At 43.6% G+C, this 17,747-nt stretch overlaps 1 protein-coding gene across 6 annotated transcripts in view; it reads right to left on the reverse strand.

Annotated features, from left to right (window-relative positions):
- Positions 1–6,245: 6,245 nt before the first annotated feature.
- PTPRG (protein tyrosine phosphatase receptor type G) overlaps positions 6,246–17,747 on the reverse strand; it is a 1,080,885-nt gene continuing 1,069,383 nt past the window's right edge. For all 6 annotated transcript variants that reach the window (XM_085624730.1, XM_085624729.1, XM_085624728.1 and 3 more), the window contains one exon: positions 6,246–9,473. In XM_085624730.1, coding sequence (XP_085480856.1) covers positions 9,327–9,473 — 147 coding nt within the window. In that variant the 3' untranslated portion in view covers positions 6,246–9,326. The remainder of the gene's footprint in view (positions 9,474–17,747) is intronic.

Below are 17,747 nucleotides of genomic sequence, written 5' to 3' on the forward strand. Positions count from 1 at the left end.
CAACAGTTCTTTAATCATTCAACATTCATTAAAAATGACTAATAGCTGCTGCTCAAGCCATTGTTCTAGATTTGAGAGCCTGGAAAAGTCAGAATTGTCACACTTGTGGGAGTATGGTGGTTAGCAATTGTGTTTGTGGTGTCACTTGCAGAGGCAATGGGTAGCGCAAGCTGCAGTGGCCTCCTGACGAGGGCCCTGGCACTTTATATATATATATATTTTTTTTATTTTACAAATCAAGAACTGTGTACCACCCGTTTATGGTGCCATGAATCAAAATCTTTCAAACAAGTATCAATTTAAACTATTAAAATTGCATTTATTGTTTAGCCATTAACATGATTCTGCTTCAGTTATTTATTTTTTGTCGTCTTTACCGAAAAGAGAACCAGAGGGACATGTGGTAAAATAAGTTACACCACCTTCTTAGCAGCCCTCACTTTCTTTATGTTCTGTGACAGTCTGGATTGCTATATATTTGCTAAAATCAGTGAGCTATTTTGAACACGTACATTAGAAACTATTCATGTTTTACCATTCTGCTTAAAAACATGTGTACTATGTGTGTAAATGGTTTGAATGCTCTTATCAGTTACTAAGTAATTGCGCACTTTTTATTTACAACATGGCATAATCAGACTCCACGATACAATCTTTTTTTAGCATCTACTTATCTAGGCCTGGTCAAGTCAAAAGAGACTTCAGAGCAATATAAGAAATGTCTTGTTCACCAAGTAGCAGTCTACAAATGGATAGCATGCAAAATAGAGTTCCAATTGTATGTATGGCCCTATGGCAGATAGCCGGCTTTTTAAAAAATGTCTTAATTACTGGGAGCCACAGTATAACACAAGTTAGTGGAACAGAGGAAGGTGATGAGAAAGACCAAGCACTACGCACACAGAAGCTTTTTGAACTAGCTGCAACTTAGCCATAGATGATACAGATGGATACAGATAAAACAAATTGTCATGGTGCAGACAGCTTACAATTGCCACTGGACCACAATTTTATGATTAACAGTATCTAGTACAGCATGAATGCCCTACAGAGCTTACTTAAAGTGTAAATGCAGACAAACGTCTTCTTACTGATGTGGGAGGTGAGTCTCGAGAGATAGGCCCTCACCGAAAATAAATCTTAAATTGCAATTTGATGAAAGTGGTAAAGAGGGAAACCTGTATTGGAGGGCCACCAAGTCACAAGAGGAGCCTCACACCACCCCTATATTTGATGTTCAAACACAAGTAATTAAGATTCGTATTCTTGGAGCTAGAGATTAGACAGCTCTTAAAGTGGCCCATGTTGTCATCTTTTTGGATGTAAACTTGGTGTAATTAGTAACAGAAATGAAAGAAAAATGTTGGATCTAGAAGGTGTGGTGACAAACATTTAAATTGGTTGGATTGTGCAAGGGTGTGATCCATCTTTGAATGTAGGAAATCCAAAACTGATTGCGGGGTAGAGAAACTCAACGTGTCCAGATTTTTAAAAAAATACTTGCACTCGGCCAAGGCCTTTTCTCTCATTTTTATCATAATCACTCTTTCATTAAGTGTGACTTGAGGGACAATGTCAAAGGCTGCTAGTGAGTCTAAAAGAACCAGGGTGGAGTCTTCCTTTTTCAGTAAAAGGCGCAGCTGATAAAAAATCAACAATGGAGCTTATTCTGACCCATGTAAATGGCTGGGCAGAATTCCACCTGAGTAGTATCCAAGAGTGTATTTTCATTTTAAAGCAGTCAACAGTGGAAATACTACACAATTTAGAGAAGTATTGCATCTCCCTTAAAGTAGGGGTAATTAACATCAGCACTATCAGATACTTCACAGGATAAAGGTCTAATGGTGAACAAAATGTAATTGAGTGTCTTATAATACCCACAAATTTAGGAAAGACTAGAGAAAAATGATGCTTCAGAGGATAAGAAAGAAATGCTCAGACGGGTAGAAAAAAACTAATAGAGGATGGAAAGGAAACTCTGATCTTGTCAATGCATGGATAGCGAAACAGGCGCTATAAGTGGACAAACGACTAGTTGCTGAAACAATATTACAAAGAAGAGGGAATAAGAGATTTTGAATGATTTTGAAAATTTCTTCAGCCAGCTTTACTAGAATGAAAAAATTGTTATCATAAAAGTTAGATCATAACGTTGCAAGAGTTTTTTACAGTTGCTCAGTGTGACCAAACATTCCTATTTAGCATGAATACAATAAATGGAGTGTCACACACCAATAAATGAATTGGCAACGCTTTGTCTGCTCCAGAAAATATTACTCAGACCAAATGACAGTAGGTTTGATGGGCTCTGGCTTAATCATTTTAGTTTGCGCAACCTCATCGCAATATCTTCTAACATTTTTTTATTATTTTCTGATTTAAACCTGCAATAAAGTTGGTTTTATTGACTTTAGTCCACACATGACTTCAGTTTAGGGGTGGAACAAAACTACTCGAGTAGAAGTCAGTGAAATAGACAAAAAAGTTCTACATGTTTATCCAAAGTAGCACACAGCTGTTAGAATACTTAACATAAGGAATTTAATGTGAAGACCAAATAATGACCCGTCATACGAGTACAATAGTTGACCAACCAATTAAGATCGTGGGCCAGAAAGCAGTCGTAGAAACCCATGGCTGCATGTCCAGTGGCAGAATTGATTAAACAATTAAAAATTATAAAACACAAAGAACTGTCATACCTACAGAATATTGGGGGAAAAAACACAGCACAGACTAACTCAAAATTAAGAATGGTGTCAGTAGGAATACTGCAACATCATGCACTATGTGATAGCAATACTAGCTATAACAGAAACCATAGTCATAAGAATTTTACCTAAGAAGAATTGTATGGCAAGATCAAATTCAACGTTCAGACTTTTGCCAATAATTATGACAACACTGCCACCATGACAGTGGAGTGTGGTACACGTAAGAAATGCAAACTGCAACTGCAAAAGCAAGGGCTACATCAGGATAATAGTTTCCTCCACACATATGTCTAAATAAATGCCAAAACTGTTGTCAATCACAAATCATAAATATTAACTTCATTTGTTTTATTTGATACCAAATGTATATATTTATTAGTTGCAGTCCCTTCAAAAATAGGAGTTTAATCATTTTGAAGAAAAAATATTTTCTGACCTGATCACCTTGGGAAAGTAGGCCAAGTGACAGACTTACCAGCCGAAGTTGCAACATGGTAGTTTGGTGGAGTGATAGTTTGAGCCCGGACAAACCACATTATCATACAAATAGAGAATAAACTTCCTGGAATGAGATATGTTGTTTGATTATTCAAGTTGGGCTGCAGCACATGTGGTTCCTGACCTGCAATTGATCAGAGTGTGCCTTTGTTGCACCTGGGCACACCTGCTGTATGATTGGCTGTGCCATCATTGGCTATTAAGCCTCTCTCTGTGCAAAAACGATGGGTGGGAGCCACAGTAAATGATGCTAATCAGACGAATTAGAGGACAACATTTGTAAAAGGACAAAAACATAAGAGAAGGGTCTAGGATCCTCCAGTTGCCAGAGAAATGAAAAAGAAAAGAACACTCAACTCAAGAAAATAAATACTAATAAAAAACATGCTATTGAGATTTCAATTTAAAAAAGGAAGCTAACAAATAAGATGACAAGTGGGTCTAGGCTCTTCAATTGACAATAATAGTAATACGATGAGAAAAATAAACATAAAAAAATGCTGAACTTTGACCACCCCTTGTGTTTATATCTTAGTTTTGTTAATTAAAATGTAGTTAAGTGATTCAAACAATTAGGTGCCAATGCAATTAGCATTTTGCAGGTTTAAGTACATTTTACAACTGCATATAATTACATGGGCCATTGTGATTCTAAAATCCCGATTCACAGATCAAAGATTTGTAGAATTTTCTGACAGCAAAAGCACTGAAAAATCTACCCGATTGGTTGAATTTGTAGCAATCAGAAATTTAGCACACAGTTAGGAAATGGATGTCCCCACAGCAGTTTATTTTTTTAAAGCCAGATAACGGACGTTTATCCTGTGCAGAGATTATTTTGGAGCAATTGGATTTATTCTGCCCTACGAATTCCCGCGCATATTATTGAATAATATATTGACACTTTTTCAAGAATTGGATACCTCTCTTTGACCTAGGAGCCCGAGGGCCCGGCATTTTGAGTTTTCCCACCAAATGTCCTGGTGGATGAAGGGTGTCTCTTATCGTCCTAATGAAGACCGTAGTGTAAGGATCAGAATCCCCTACATGCAGCCTTGGGCTCGTAATGTCGACTGCATTACTTTGCTGTCCATATATTGATGACCGTGATAGATTCACTGTATCATTTTAATATCATGGTTTTGTAAATAGGTTAGCTGGATAGGCCATTTATGTTTTGGATGTATATAATGCACGTTGCCCTTCCTCTCACCAACCTTCCCTCGTGCACATTGCTGCACTTCCCCCTCTCCATCTGGAGCACCTTTCTCACGTTATTGCAGACGATTGTGCTGCTCTTGTAAAAGAACGTTACGTGTTCAACATGTACAAATGTGTTTAACATGAATAAATGTTGTTTATGATTTATTCAAAGTTGATTATGAATTTCGTGTAGCAATAATTTTTCACTGTGACTACTTCTCTGTAGTACCATAACCTACCCAGGTCCAGTGGAATTTTCTGGGTCCCCCACCATTATTTTGTAACCCCACAGCGGTGGCCACAGGAAATGTTGGTAATGGTGTGATATTCACAAATATTTGCCAATGATTGGTGTTATTCTTTTTACACAGCTAACTTCGGTCCCTATACGAGATTGGAATAAGTGTGAGAATAAGGTGGGAAGGTGGGTGAAAATTTTGAAGGGAAAGGAACAAATCTAACCACATCATAGACTGTAAACCTACTAATATATATATATATCAGTATTTACTTGTTAATTTAGTTGGATGAAGTGAATACAAGTCTATGGGACATCATTTATTCCCCAGTGCTAGGTTTTACAACTAAAATCTTGGACTTAAGTGTGAAAGTAGAGGAGGGTAGACAGAAAGAAACAAAAAATCTGCTCTCGGAGCACCACAGTCCTGATACCAATGCATGGAAATTATAAATTATTTTACTTGTTGACATTGATGGTGCATCCTATCAGGATGCAGGTCATCTGATGAGCTCTCTCACCTTGTGTTTGCAAACTACTGAATCAAGTACACTAATGATTTTCTCATGAACTTATTCTTCTCCCTATTTGTAAGTATTCAGGGACATCTTTTTCTGAATGCTTATGGTGTCAAGTAATTTAAGACTATAGATTATTAAAAACTATAAATTAATCCCTGCACATGGGTATGGCACCGCAGAACGGTTAGAATATGTTGAGGAACTTCGACATTTTAGAACCACAGGCATAATGTAAGATACACAGAAAGGAAGATCATAAGATACTAATTCGTTTTTTTGCTTTTCACAATTCTTACTCACTGAGGTGTAGACAAGCTCATGGAGACCGTTCATTTCCCAAGCTAAAGATTTGTTTTATACAATATATAAGAATATTATTTATTTTAAAGAAAAACAGCTGGACTGATACCCCCCCGACTTACCTATAACCGTTCCCACATAAATCTTGGGACAGATTTATGAACACAAAGTCTGGATATAGCAATTACTTTGCATTGGTAATGTACCCTTTTTGTAGTGCTTTGCTTTAAGGGGGCATTTCATGGGTGATACTTTGGCTTCCTAGGGATACCACCCACAGTTTTTTACGTAAAGTCCAAGCTACTATAATTGTTAGAACGGGATTTGTATTAAAAAAACACCACCTCCTTCAGGCAGGTGCAATGTCGGAGAATTATTTTATTTCTCCTTTCTTTATGCACATTGCGCATGTGCTGCATTATACAGCACTCATCCAATGTGGGAAATATTTTTTAAAATGTGTAAGCATTGGATTTTGTACTGGAAGGATATCCTTGCAGTACAAACTCCCACCCTAGCCAGCAGGCACAACCCATTGCTCTATGGTGCAAAGGTGTGTGCATGCACAGAGGGCTAGAGCAGCAGCAGGCCATAGTCAGATGTATGCTTCAGTGTTACTCTTTCATCCCAGTACAATTCAACAGATCAACTTAGGTTTCTGCACTTTTTTTGTAAATTTGCCCCATTTTTTAGCCTCTAATTTGAGATCCATTCATTCTATATCTCTATTGGCTGGGTAAATTTGGTTTGTTAAGGATATTAATAGTAGTCTAGCCCATGTGGATGAAGTGGAAACGACTCGGTCGGTGAATTACATGTAGCTCGCATCGTACTAGCTCGCTCGTGCAGCTGTACGAGTAGGGCGGAAAACACGCGTACGGCTTGTAGTTTTTCCAGCCAGATCGCGTTCGGTGCCCTTCCGACCCGGATCAGAATCGACCGCTATGTTGCATAATCCTGCCGAGGGATCATTGTCCTAACTTTTAGCCATAGTTAGAGTTGTGTGCATAAGTGCTCAGTCAAAAACATGGCAAATATCCCATTTGGCATATTACAAGTGCATTACAGCTTATGAGACTTGTAATAAGGCAGATGGGATATCTGCCACGTTTTGACAGCATATCCCATCCAACAAATTCTAATGCCCTTAGTGGCAATATATTATGCTCTCTATTATGAAACTAACATAGGGTAATTAAACTGCAAGCCTGTAATAATAAGAACGTTCATTATATAAAGATGTCTACAATTTAGATACATGGGTATCCACGAGGTCTCAGGAGCTAGACTCAAAGCCCTTAGCCTCCAGCTGCTAGCCAAGCCTCAGACAATTTCAGATCGTATGACTAGGGTTCACTTTCAATTTTGGTCTATGTCATTTCGACCTACATTGGGAAGGTGGTGCTTGGTGATATCATTTGCCATTAATTCACAAGATTTGCTTTTTTTCTTTCCGAAATCTATGGTCATTTTTACAGCATATGCTTTCAGGCTAGCAGTAACTGCTGCTACTGGCGTCTTTCTAAAGCACTTGAGGCACTAGGGCCCAGTAACGGGGTTATTTATATCCTCTCAATGGGACAGTTTGACCTGTAGTACTTTGTTAGCTTTGTTTGATAGCGGGTATCAGCAATGAGGATCATATCTTCCTTGGAAGTACACTGATACATTTTTGTCACAATTATTAATTTGTGTACATTTTTAATTCAAAGGCTGTGACAAGAAAGCTGGATGAGGTGCTAACTACACTGCTTATTAGTGATCATTATCCTGAGTCCTAGTCTTCCTCACCTGAGCCCTGTGGCACCCACATCCCAAATCCAACAAGCATGTTATAACCACAGATCACTGCAATATATAAATCAGAATGTGTTGCCCTTAAAAGTACATTTAAAAAAAGGTTTTTGGGCATGGGAAAGTAGTTTATTGGATAAGGTGCAAATCTGACTGTATAAGAAGGGAAGTATCACCTAGAAGAAACATGATTTGGACTCGAAGTACTAAAGCACAATGCCATGTAACTGAGCTATTACAAGCGCTACACAATAAAATATAAAATTTGGGGAGCTTCTGTAAATGCACATATTAAGTGAATAACCAAGTTACTTGCAGTCTGTTGACATGTCCAGCAGCCCTGATAATTTGTGTCTATAAGGTTTATTGGCACGTTGGCTGAATAAATGTATGCAAGTCTTGGCCTGGCAAAAAAAGCAACAGGAGGTGATGAGTATGTGTAGATGTCGACGCCACAGAAGCACCACTTACTAGATTTGCACTTTGGAAAATAATTTACAATTCTGACCTTTTAACTTTAAATAAGCAATGGCTTAGACATAAAAGGAGATTGCAAGATTACCATTTTTTGGATAAAATTACATTTAAAAAACATTCAACTAATTCAGTTTTGATTGACATGATTAGGATCATGAAGAAAAAACGAATGTAAAGATCTCATATGTTTAGAAAAAAAGTAAATAAACAGACATGAAAGTTTGCTATTTTAGTGTTGTAGGAATTTTTACATGTATTTAAATGACAATCAAAATATCTGCAGAATGAATTCTCGCTTGGAGAAGGTTATGAATATGTGTTCCATTTTAGTGGAATGTTCTACATTTGGAAACAATGCTTGCCTCACTGAGAACAGGAAGTATTATATACGTTTTACAATGCACTGCTGTTCAGTATTTACCTCCATGTTTTTCAAACACATCTGGTTTAAAAATATTGCAATTTTGCAGGTCATTGTGCAAACAAACAGAATAGACATTCACTAAAGCATGTGTATATTATGCATAATTTTTACATCCTATTTTTATCCTTCTGGAGAGTGAAATGTAAAGTCACAAACTGCTTATGCCTAAAGGGCGAGGTGTAAAAAAAAGTCTCATGTACTGGGATATGTTCAATTTGACAAAATTTACAACTGTGAGGATGCTGGCGCAAAACATAAGTACAACAATTACTTCTAGAGAATTCCTCATTTTGCACTGTTACGAAGATCATTTGATGCATTTTGCATACACCAGGGTTACCATCACGTATATATAATGTTGAAATGAACTCCAGCTTAAAATGGTACCAGAAGTATCTCCCAGCCTTACTTTCTTGCCCAAATGCCTGTGCAAATGCATAACCGGTCTTTTCCCGATTCCTCGACCATTATTAAGTAAAACACTAAATAAAATCACAGTACCGCTGCTTTGAGCAGCAATCAACCTGAATATTCCTGTAAATTGATTTGGCATTAGTTTTCCTATTTAAATTCAATAACAGGGTAGCATTGCTTATGGAATGTGAAAACTTCCCTATGATTATAGAGGACTAGGAAAATAAACCAGGATGTGATAAGACATGTTTGTTTAAAAACTCCAGCAGGGAATAAAATACAACATTAGTGACAGGTAATGAAAAGCATAAAGACAACAGGTTAGTAAAAGTTCCTTTAAAAAATCTTGTCTGGTTTAGCATTCACAATTTAAAAGGCAAAGTTCACGGTTACTAAAAAAATAAAAACAAAGTGAGTGATCGTACGTAGCAGACTTTTCTGAGGGTTATGGAATGTCACATTAGGGCTTGCTTGTATATTAGAACATTATAGGCAGTAACACTGATCAGATAGTGCAAACTAGATATAACTGTTTCACTGTGTGAAATAAACAGAGGTGCAATGTCCAGTAGGATACCATTAAGACATAAAATGGCAAAAAATAAATATCAAAAGTTTTGTCAGTGTAAAAAAGTAATTGGGTTATTGTATAACCTAGAGTCTGGCATAAAAAGGCCTCAAAAAAAGGTCACTCAGTCTTCAAAAGTTCTACAAATTAAGTGCCTTTTTCAAGATTCCTATTAAACAAGTGACTCCATGCTTTCTGCGGGGTCCGATTCTTCACTGACCACAACAGCACCGTTTTTGTCCAGCGCCATTGAACCGTTCCCATTTTCTTTCGTACTGATCAGGCTGAGCATTGCTTTGTAGAGATACTGGTACTGCTCCTGCAAGCAAAAAAAGGGGGAAATATTATAAATGAAACTACAGATATTTCATGTTTGGTGTACTGAACTCACAAGAAACAGTGAAGTCACTCGAATGCAGTCTTAAATTTGGTGTGTTTTCAGCTGGTGTTTTGGAAAACCCCTCAGCAGCAGGGTTCATTTCTCAGTTATAACTGTTATTGGAGGGAAACAGCCTTTACCACGAAGGCTTTTCTACGAGTTACGTTTACAACGGTACACTTACCTCGTAAACGTCTTCACAACGCGTATTGCTTCCACGACCGTCTTTACCACGCAAGCAACGTCTTCACGGAACGTCTTCTTTCTCATCCGAAAAAATGCGTCAGTCCTTTTTTAGTGTCGGCGAAGACGTAAGAAAAAGGCCAAAAAAAGAAAAAGAGGGGGCTTGGGGGGGGGTCTCCCCCCCCAAAAAAGAAAAAGCGGGGTAAAGGAAAAATCGAGGTAAAGGCTATGCGTAGAAAAAACATTCCGTTGTAACGCATGTGTGGTAAAGGCATGCGTTGCAACGGAATGCGTAGTAACGACATATATTCGTTATTGGACATTGTAATAAAGGATAATGCTGAACGCCCAGAGGAATTTACCAACGCCTACGTGACTTGAGATTGGCACCATCTAGGTTCCCCGATACATTAATATCAAAGGAAGATCTGATAGTTATTGCTGATACCAGCTATAAAACAAAGCTAACAGAAAGGACTACAGGTCGGACTGTCCTCTTGAAAGGATATAAACAACCCAGTTAAAGGGCCCTAGTGCCCTAAGCACTTCAGAAAGACGCCAGTAGCAGCAGTTACTGCTAGCCTGAAAGCATATGCTTTCACAATGACCACGGACTTTAAAGTATAGCTTTGGGAAGAAAAAAAAGTAAATCATCTTGTGAATTAATGGCACACTATATCACCATGCACCACCTTGCTAATGCAGGTAGAAATGACATTGAAACTGAACTCCAATGATATGAACTGAAATTGTCTGAGGTGTGACTAGCAGCTGGAGGCTTGGAGTCTAGCTCCAGAGACCTCATGGATACCCATGTATCTAAATTGCAGCCATCTTTATATATTGAAAGTTATTATTACAGGCTTACAGAATTACCCTATGTTAGTTTCAGTGGTGAGCACAATATACTGCTAATTAAAGGTGTTAGTCTGCCAGATGGAATACTCCATCAAAACGCCACAGATATCCTGTTTGCCTTATTACAAGTCTCATAAGCTATAATGAACTTGTAATGGGCAGGCACTCCATGTCTTCAAACCACGGTCCTATCCAGAGCCTATGGTGGCAGCTGGAACTGCTGTAGGTCGAATACCGGCCTTTGATGCACAAGAACCTTGGCTACGCAGTAGCTAAGGAGCTCCGTGTGACCCACGGAGACTTCAGAAAAGAAGCTAAACATCTTTTCTGAGTTTATCACAAATATGCTCTCTTATTAAACATCCAAAGAAGACACAGTTGTTTCGATTTGTAGTAAGTGGGTGCAAGTATTCACTGACCGTTCTAATGTTATTCCCATCTTCGATGTTTTGGGATAGTTCGCAAAGGCATGTAAGTGTATGTAAAAGAGTACTAAAGGACTACTATTTTACGTACTCCAAAACGCATCTGTAAAACGCCCCATCCGCTGCCCGCAGAAGAAACGGATGAAAAGGAGCATCTAAGAAAACATTACTTTTCATATGTCACATTGCAAAATATTTAATACAATGTCTGAAAAATAGATGCTTCTTTGAGGAAACAATTTATATTAAACTGACTTCTCGAAAATTTAAAACTGAAGCCAGATTTAATTGCAATGTTCTCATTTCTCATAAATCATTCATAAACCGTCTCAGAACATATGACTACAGATTAAAAACGCAATCTTTTATTTATTGTGTAGTCTAATGTTATTGGAAGCAAGTACCCACAGGTGCAAAAATGACACCCTGAAGGAAGCAAAAGTGCAAAAGGCAGGAAATTAAAACATGCAAGAAAGGGAGTAGAAAACAAATATCTGTAATGAGTATCACCGTCATTTTAAATATGCATGCTTAAAATAAAGCTTACCAGGGTTTAATGTTTCAGTCAGTAAAATGTGCACAATAAGACTATGGCTCAAAGTTATTTGCAAATACAGTTCTACTCTTGTTATGTGGCATTTGCAGAGAGCACAATGTGTCATTTGTACAGCATCACTGTGCTCTTGGTGTCCTACGATGAGGATCCCATTGCAGAGCAGAGAATGATTCGTTTTGTGCAGAAGTTGTTTGTAGAGTGATGGAGGGTGTACAGTGCTTAATATGAGATGGTGGTTTCCAGTGCTCGGCACCGGCACTTAATTGTCAAAACCGTCACTTATGACAGCTGCCACATGGTGGTGCTTTTTGTGTTCTACTGAGAGGAGCACAAACAGATTTTTTTTATCAAATACACATTAAAACAACTAATACCTGCCTCGCAAACCGTTCTTACAGATTTGGGGGGGCCTCGAACAGTCTAGATTGTGACACTTGTAGCAGTGTGATGGCTAGTACTTGTGTATGTACTGTCAGTGGCAGCGCTAGCAGTGGCAATTGCTAGTGCTTGCTGGGGTGGCATCCTAACCTGGGCCCTGGCACTTGTTTTATTTATTTATTTTACACAAATTAAGCACTGAGTGTGTAGTACGAGTTACTTACCTTCGGTAACGATGTATCTGGTAGAGACGATTCTAGCCGCAGATTCCTTCACGTAGAATTATCCCCAGGCATGAGACTGGATCTGGAAAACTTTTTGCCCAGCATCCCTGCGCGCCTGGGGGACAGCATCACGCGACTCCGCCAAGGCGTCGTCCGCGCACGTGACGTCAGTGAGGTCACATAAGTCCCAACCCGGCGCGCCTACATCAGTTTTTTTCGGAGGACTTTTCCACGCCACAACTCGGAGTCAGCAGACAAAACTGAGAGAGTATAGGAACAGTGTGTGAAAGAGCAGCAAAAGGGAATGGAGAGGAAGAACACCATAAAGAGCAGCACCCAGCACTGCAGTACCCGAAGGCAGGGAAAGAATAAAGAACAGGGCAGCAACCCTGCCAGTACAGAGACAGCCTCCCCCCGAGACAAGGGACATATGTAAAAATGACACGAGAACATGCAACAGGACCACAACCCCAACCAAAGACAAGGAAGGGGAACCAGTCAGGGACACACAGGGAATGACAAAACTCAAAGACATCCCCATCACAGAGTGTGACAACCCCCATCAGGAACAAGGGCAGAGGCACAGCCAAAAGACCCCAACCTGAAGGGTCGCAAAGAGCCAGAAGTACGAACAAACCTATCCTCCCATGTGACAACGGGGAGGAAAAAGGGGGGGGGGGGGGGGGGGAAGACAGCCCGACAGAAAGAGGGAAAGAATGTACTCATAGAAGACACAGCCACCCACAGGGAAGCGAGTGCAAAAGACCAAATCACCAGCCCTCGCAGAACGGGGAGGAAGGGTGGGCTATGAAGGAATCTGCGGCTAGAATCATCTCTACCAGATACATTGTTACCGAAGGTAAGTAACTCGTACATCTGATAGAGACTACTAGCCGAAGATTCCTTCACATAGAACAGATACCCTAGCCATACCCAAGGGGAAGGAGGGTCTGCGACAGGACCCCACCCACCGGGGCAGGACAGAGGACCGCCCGGGGGCCAAGTCCAAAACAGGATGAGGAGCCCCGTCCCCCAGGCAAGGGGAAACGAAGTGAAGAAGATAGCCAGTCCCCACTCAGCAGAGGAAACAAGGCAAGGCGCAAAGAGGCCAAACGCCCCACGCCCACGTGAAGCGACAAAACCTCCGCCCAAGGCGAGGAAAGGAGCACCGAAGGAGAAGAGCAGCCTAGAGACTCCAGGAGAAGAGGCAGAGCAAAGGCAATCCCTGACAGGATGGCGGCAAGGTGCAGGCGATAGCCGAAACGGGGAACTCCAGGTCACCCAGGAAGAATCGTCCAACACCCCGCAGGGACAAACTGCGTCCGCAAGAGGGTCCAGACGTCAGGGACCATCTCCCCCACCGGGAGAAGAGGTAAAGCCGAGTGCAAGGCCCACTGGAAGCAGCGGAGAAGGCAGGATGACAGTCCCACTAAAGCCCCAAAAAGGCACAACAATGCAGAAAGAACAAGAGGGCAGCACTGGCAAACTCCGCCAGATGCCAGGGACACCACAGAACAAACACTCAGAGCAAAAGGGCGAAGGAGAAGGTTGCATCCGCAACATACCATAACGCCACGAAGAGCAGAAGCCCGCAGGTGACCACAACTCCCCAGCACATACCAGGGCTATTTAACAGCCAACCCTGCCCCACATGGGGCATGTCAGATCCCAAGACATGGGAACCTCTTAGCAAGAAACTTCCACAGGAGAGGACAACAAAAAAGACCTGCGGCAAAAACCCCCGCAGGAGGCCTATCAAGCAGCCAGAGCGGAACACAGAAGGCCCAATCTCAGGCCCAGTATGGTGTGAAAAACCGAAAGGAAAAACACACAGTCAAAAAGGGCTGGCTAGCAGCCAACAGAACCACAACCTCAGCCAGACGACCTGCCCCAACGGAAGAACAGCTCCAAGAACCAGAGCAACACGCAGGTCACTGAGGAGAAGGAGGAGGAGGAGGACGAAACCCCGCCAAGAACCTCAATGGCGGAGTCTGCAGGGGCATGGAACAAAAGAGCACCATCGAAGGGAAGGTCCACCAGCCATTCTTGAACATTCTCCGGTAACACACTGTCCCGAAGCCAGGCATGGCGACGAAGGGCAACCGAAGAAGCCATGGCACGACCCAACACCTCCGAGAAGTCCAGAGCGAAGCGAAGGATAAACGTCACCAGATCCCGATCATCCAAGACGTGATGTCTCAAATCCACACAAGCACCCTCCTGAGCAGAGGCAGACATAAGGGACTCCACTGAGTCCCACAAGCAAGAAGTGGCCCTAGCCAAAACACAGTTTGTTAAGGGCCTGCAGAGCTGCACTGGTTGAGGCAAACATATTGCGCCCCCAAGAGTCCAGCCAGCGGGCCTCCCGGGAAGGGGGAGACAACAGCAGCGGCAAAGCAGGAAAGGCAGACTGCAAAACGGGGCCTCTGGTCAAAGGGTGAAGAGAAAGGCACACCGGATCACGCGGTGCCGTATGGTGGCGGAGCAGAAGGTGCTGGGCCACCTGGTCCCTCGTGGTGGGACGGCCCCAAGTCCCCAAGAGAGAAGAGTGGAGTGAACCCTCGAAGGGAAGCAACAGTTCCCTACCACCAGAGCCCTGATGGAGAACCTCCAGAAGATGATCTGCGGAAAAATGGGTAGCTGGATCACCCATGCGCAAAATTCCCGCAGCCATGGAAACAGCGAGGGCGAAAGCTGCACCCGCCTCCGTAGGGCCCCGCGGAGATGAAAGCAGCTCCTCGTTAGGTGATGGCTGCAAGCTAAGGCGGGCATCCCCCAAGCCAACCGGAGGAAGGAATGGCCAAGGCCGAAAGGAAGGAAGAGGGGCCGAAGAATGGGGGACTTGCGGCTCTTCCGGCGAAGACCACGGCGACGGCACGCCTTGAGACGACGTCGGGGAAAAAGCCACGACATGGCCGCCCGTCTCCAGGGAGGATGACACCAGCACCCGCCGAACCTCTGGAGAAGAGGAGGCGTCCGAAGTCGAGTCCATGACCCGACGTCGGCCTGGTGCCGAAGAGTCCGAAACCAGAGGCAGGACACCGTCGCTGACCGGCGCCGGAGGAGACGCCGGGGCGACCTCCGACAGCACACGGCGCAGGAGACCAGAGCTGGAATGGAGCCAGGGTGGCGAAGGGACGGCGCCGACCTGACCTCCAATGAGGCAGCCGCCTGCGCGGAGGGACGAGAAGGGACGAGGAGACCCCCACCAGCCGCGACTCGTGACAGGCGAGATGGGCCCTCTGCCGACCCCTGTGGCGCCGCCAGGGCCAGTAGCTGCCGGCGCCATAGCGGCGTCACCTCCGCCTCAGACAAGGTCGCTGACTGTCCCGAGGACCTAGAGGGGCTCGGGCGAGAAGGGCCCTCCGCCTACCTCTGTGGCGCTGCCAGGGCCAGCAGCTGCCGGCGCCGTGGTGGCATCACCTCGGCCAAGGCCGCCACCTGTCCCGAGGACCGAGATAGGCTCGGGGGTGCGACCCACGCCCCGGCGACCTACCGCGACACCACGGAGTTTGTGGCGAAGCAGAGGTGCCATGGTCCGAAGGAGGGACCCCCGAAGAGCCGCACCCCAAGAGCACCACATCCTCCAAGCCTGGATCCGAACCAATCGGCGCCGGGGCCGAAGCCGCCGGTGATGCCGCAGTGGGGCCCCGCACACTGCAAGGGATCCGCCGACGTCCCAGGAGGGGAAAGAGGAGGAGGAGAAGCCAGCGAGACCTGCAAAGCCACCGCATATGTCTCCATCTGGCCTCTGGTCGCCCCCACGCCGGGAAACTGCGGATAAGGGGATGACACACAGGGCCTCACCACCCGCGGAGAGCCCATGCCCCCGAAAGGCCAGAACCCAACCTTGGGGACAAACTGCGACACTTACCAAGAGGTGAGTGGCGCACTTGGGAGAAGATCGAAGTTGGCGAGGGAAGCTGCGGGTCCGAGAACCCTCCTCAGGGCGGGCTGAGATGACGACACCGACCTGGACACCCGAGCCGACAGAAGTTTCATCTGGCGCTCAAGCCGGGACTTCGGCTTCATCTGCTGGCACGCCTCACAATCAGTGGAGTCGTGGTGCTCTCCCAAACACCACATACAGATGGGGTGAGGATCCGTCGCAGACGTGAGGTGGCCACACGACGAACAAGTTTTAAAGCCCGAAGGCATTCGCACACTGTTCCCACACACGCAGCAATAGCAGAAGGGAAAATCCTAAACAGGCCCAGAGCACAAACCGGATCCGCGTTGTACGCGGAAAAGGAAAAAACTAAGGTAGGCCCGCCGGGGTGGGACTTATGTGACCTCGCTGACATCAGGTGTGCGGAAAACGCCTGGGCGGAGTTGCGTGATGCCATCCCCCCGGCGCACAGGGATGCTGGGCAAATAGTTTTCCGGATCCATTCTCATGCCTGGGGATAATTCTACATGAAAGAATCTGCAGCTAATAGTCAGATCCTCTGTTAGGTGATTACATCCATTTGTATGAGTTTTGGGTTGTTGGTGGGTGAGACCAAGGCACCGCTGCTTATGTTTCTATTGGCAGATTTATAAATATAATTAATAGCCCCTCCAAATAAAAATAAAAATGAGTGCATTTTATATATTAAACGAGAATGTGCTTTTCATGAAAAATAGACAGGAACATGAATGAGTTCAATAATCCCTGTACCTGCAAGACTAGTGGTGAGGGTGAAGATGGCAGCTTGCACCTGGAGCCCTCTTGGAAGACTCAAAAGGAATGGAGATGTAGTGGTACCAGTTCCTCCTCTTTCTTCTGGACTCGTTTTGCTTGGGAGGTCTGTCACTGGACAACCAAGATGAGGTGCCTCTGTGGTAGGATCATTGCACAACAATGAGAGGAATGGACAGAGATAGAAACTAGAGGTCACCACGTGTGCACTGAAACCGGAGCAGGACAAGAGAGCAGGCTGAGGGGTGGGATTCTGTTCACAGTTACAGTGGCAGCTCCTCTGCTTGTTTGTTTTGCAGTGTTCCCGGCATGTTTTGCTAACGGCTGTTGTAGGTTCTTCCCTCTCAAGCTTTGAAGCGTCTTATTTACTCTTGTAAAATGGACTGGAAGCAATCAAACAGAACTGTTGGCACACATGTTGCCGCCCAGTCTGGAGGACACGAGTGCAGTGCAGGCATCTACCCCACGATCCAAAATGAAATCCCAAAGGATGAAATGTGGGAGAAAGTGAACTGCAACAAAAAGGATTGCTCCTTGGATAAAAGGAGCCACAGTAAGACTTCATTCGAGCATAAATGGACACGAGGCATCAATTCAGGAAAAAGGAATTAGGAGAACTACTGGGAGAAAGCAGAGTTTGCAAGTGAATTAGGAGATCTTGGCTGTTTGTGAATGTAGATATTTTGGCTAAAAATCACAAACGCATCACTGATTTTCAGAGTGCTACCTACAAAAATATCACCTGCTAAGAAGCAAAAGGGAAGACAAATTTGTGAGGAAATTCAACTAGATGATAGATTAGAGCCGGCCCTCTCCTCAATCTCCAACAGAAAGTACAGATTATTTGAGAATCCTTCATCCTTTCTGGACTGCATCAAAATCCCAGGTTCTTATAGAGTTTAGGCACAG

This window comes from Triturus cristatus, chromosome 9 (genome assembly GCF_964204655.1).
Source record: "Triturus cristatus chromosome 9, aTriCri1.1, whole genome shotgun sequence".
NCBI classification, from domain to species: Eukaryota; Metazoa; Chordata; class Amphibia; order Caudata; family Salamandridae; genus Triturus; species Triturus cristatus.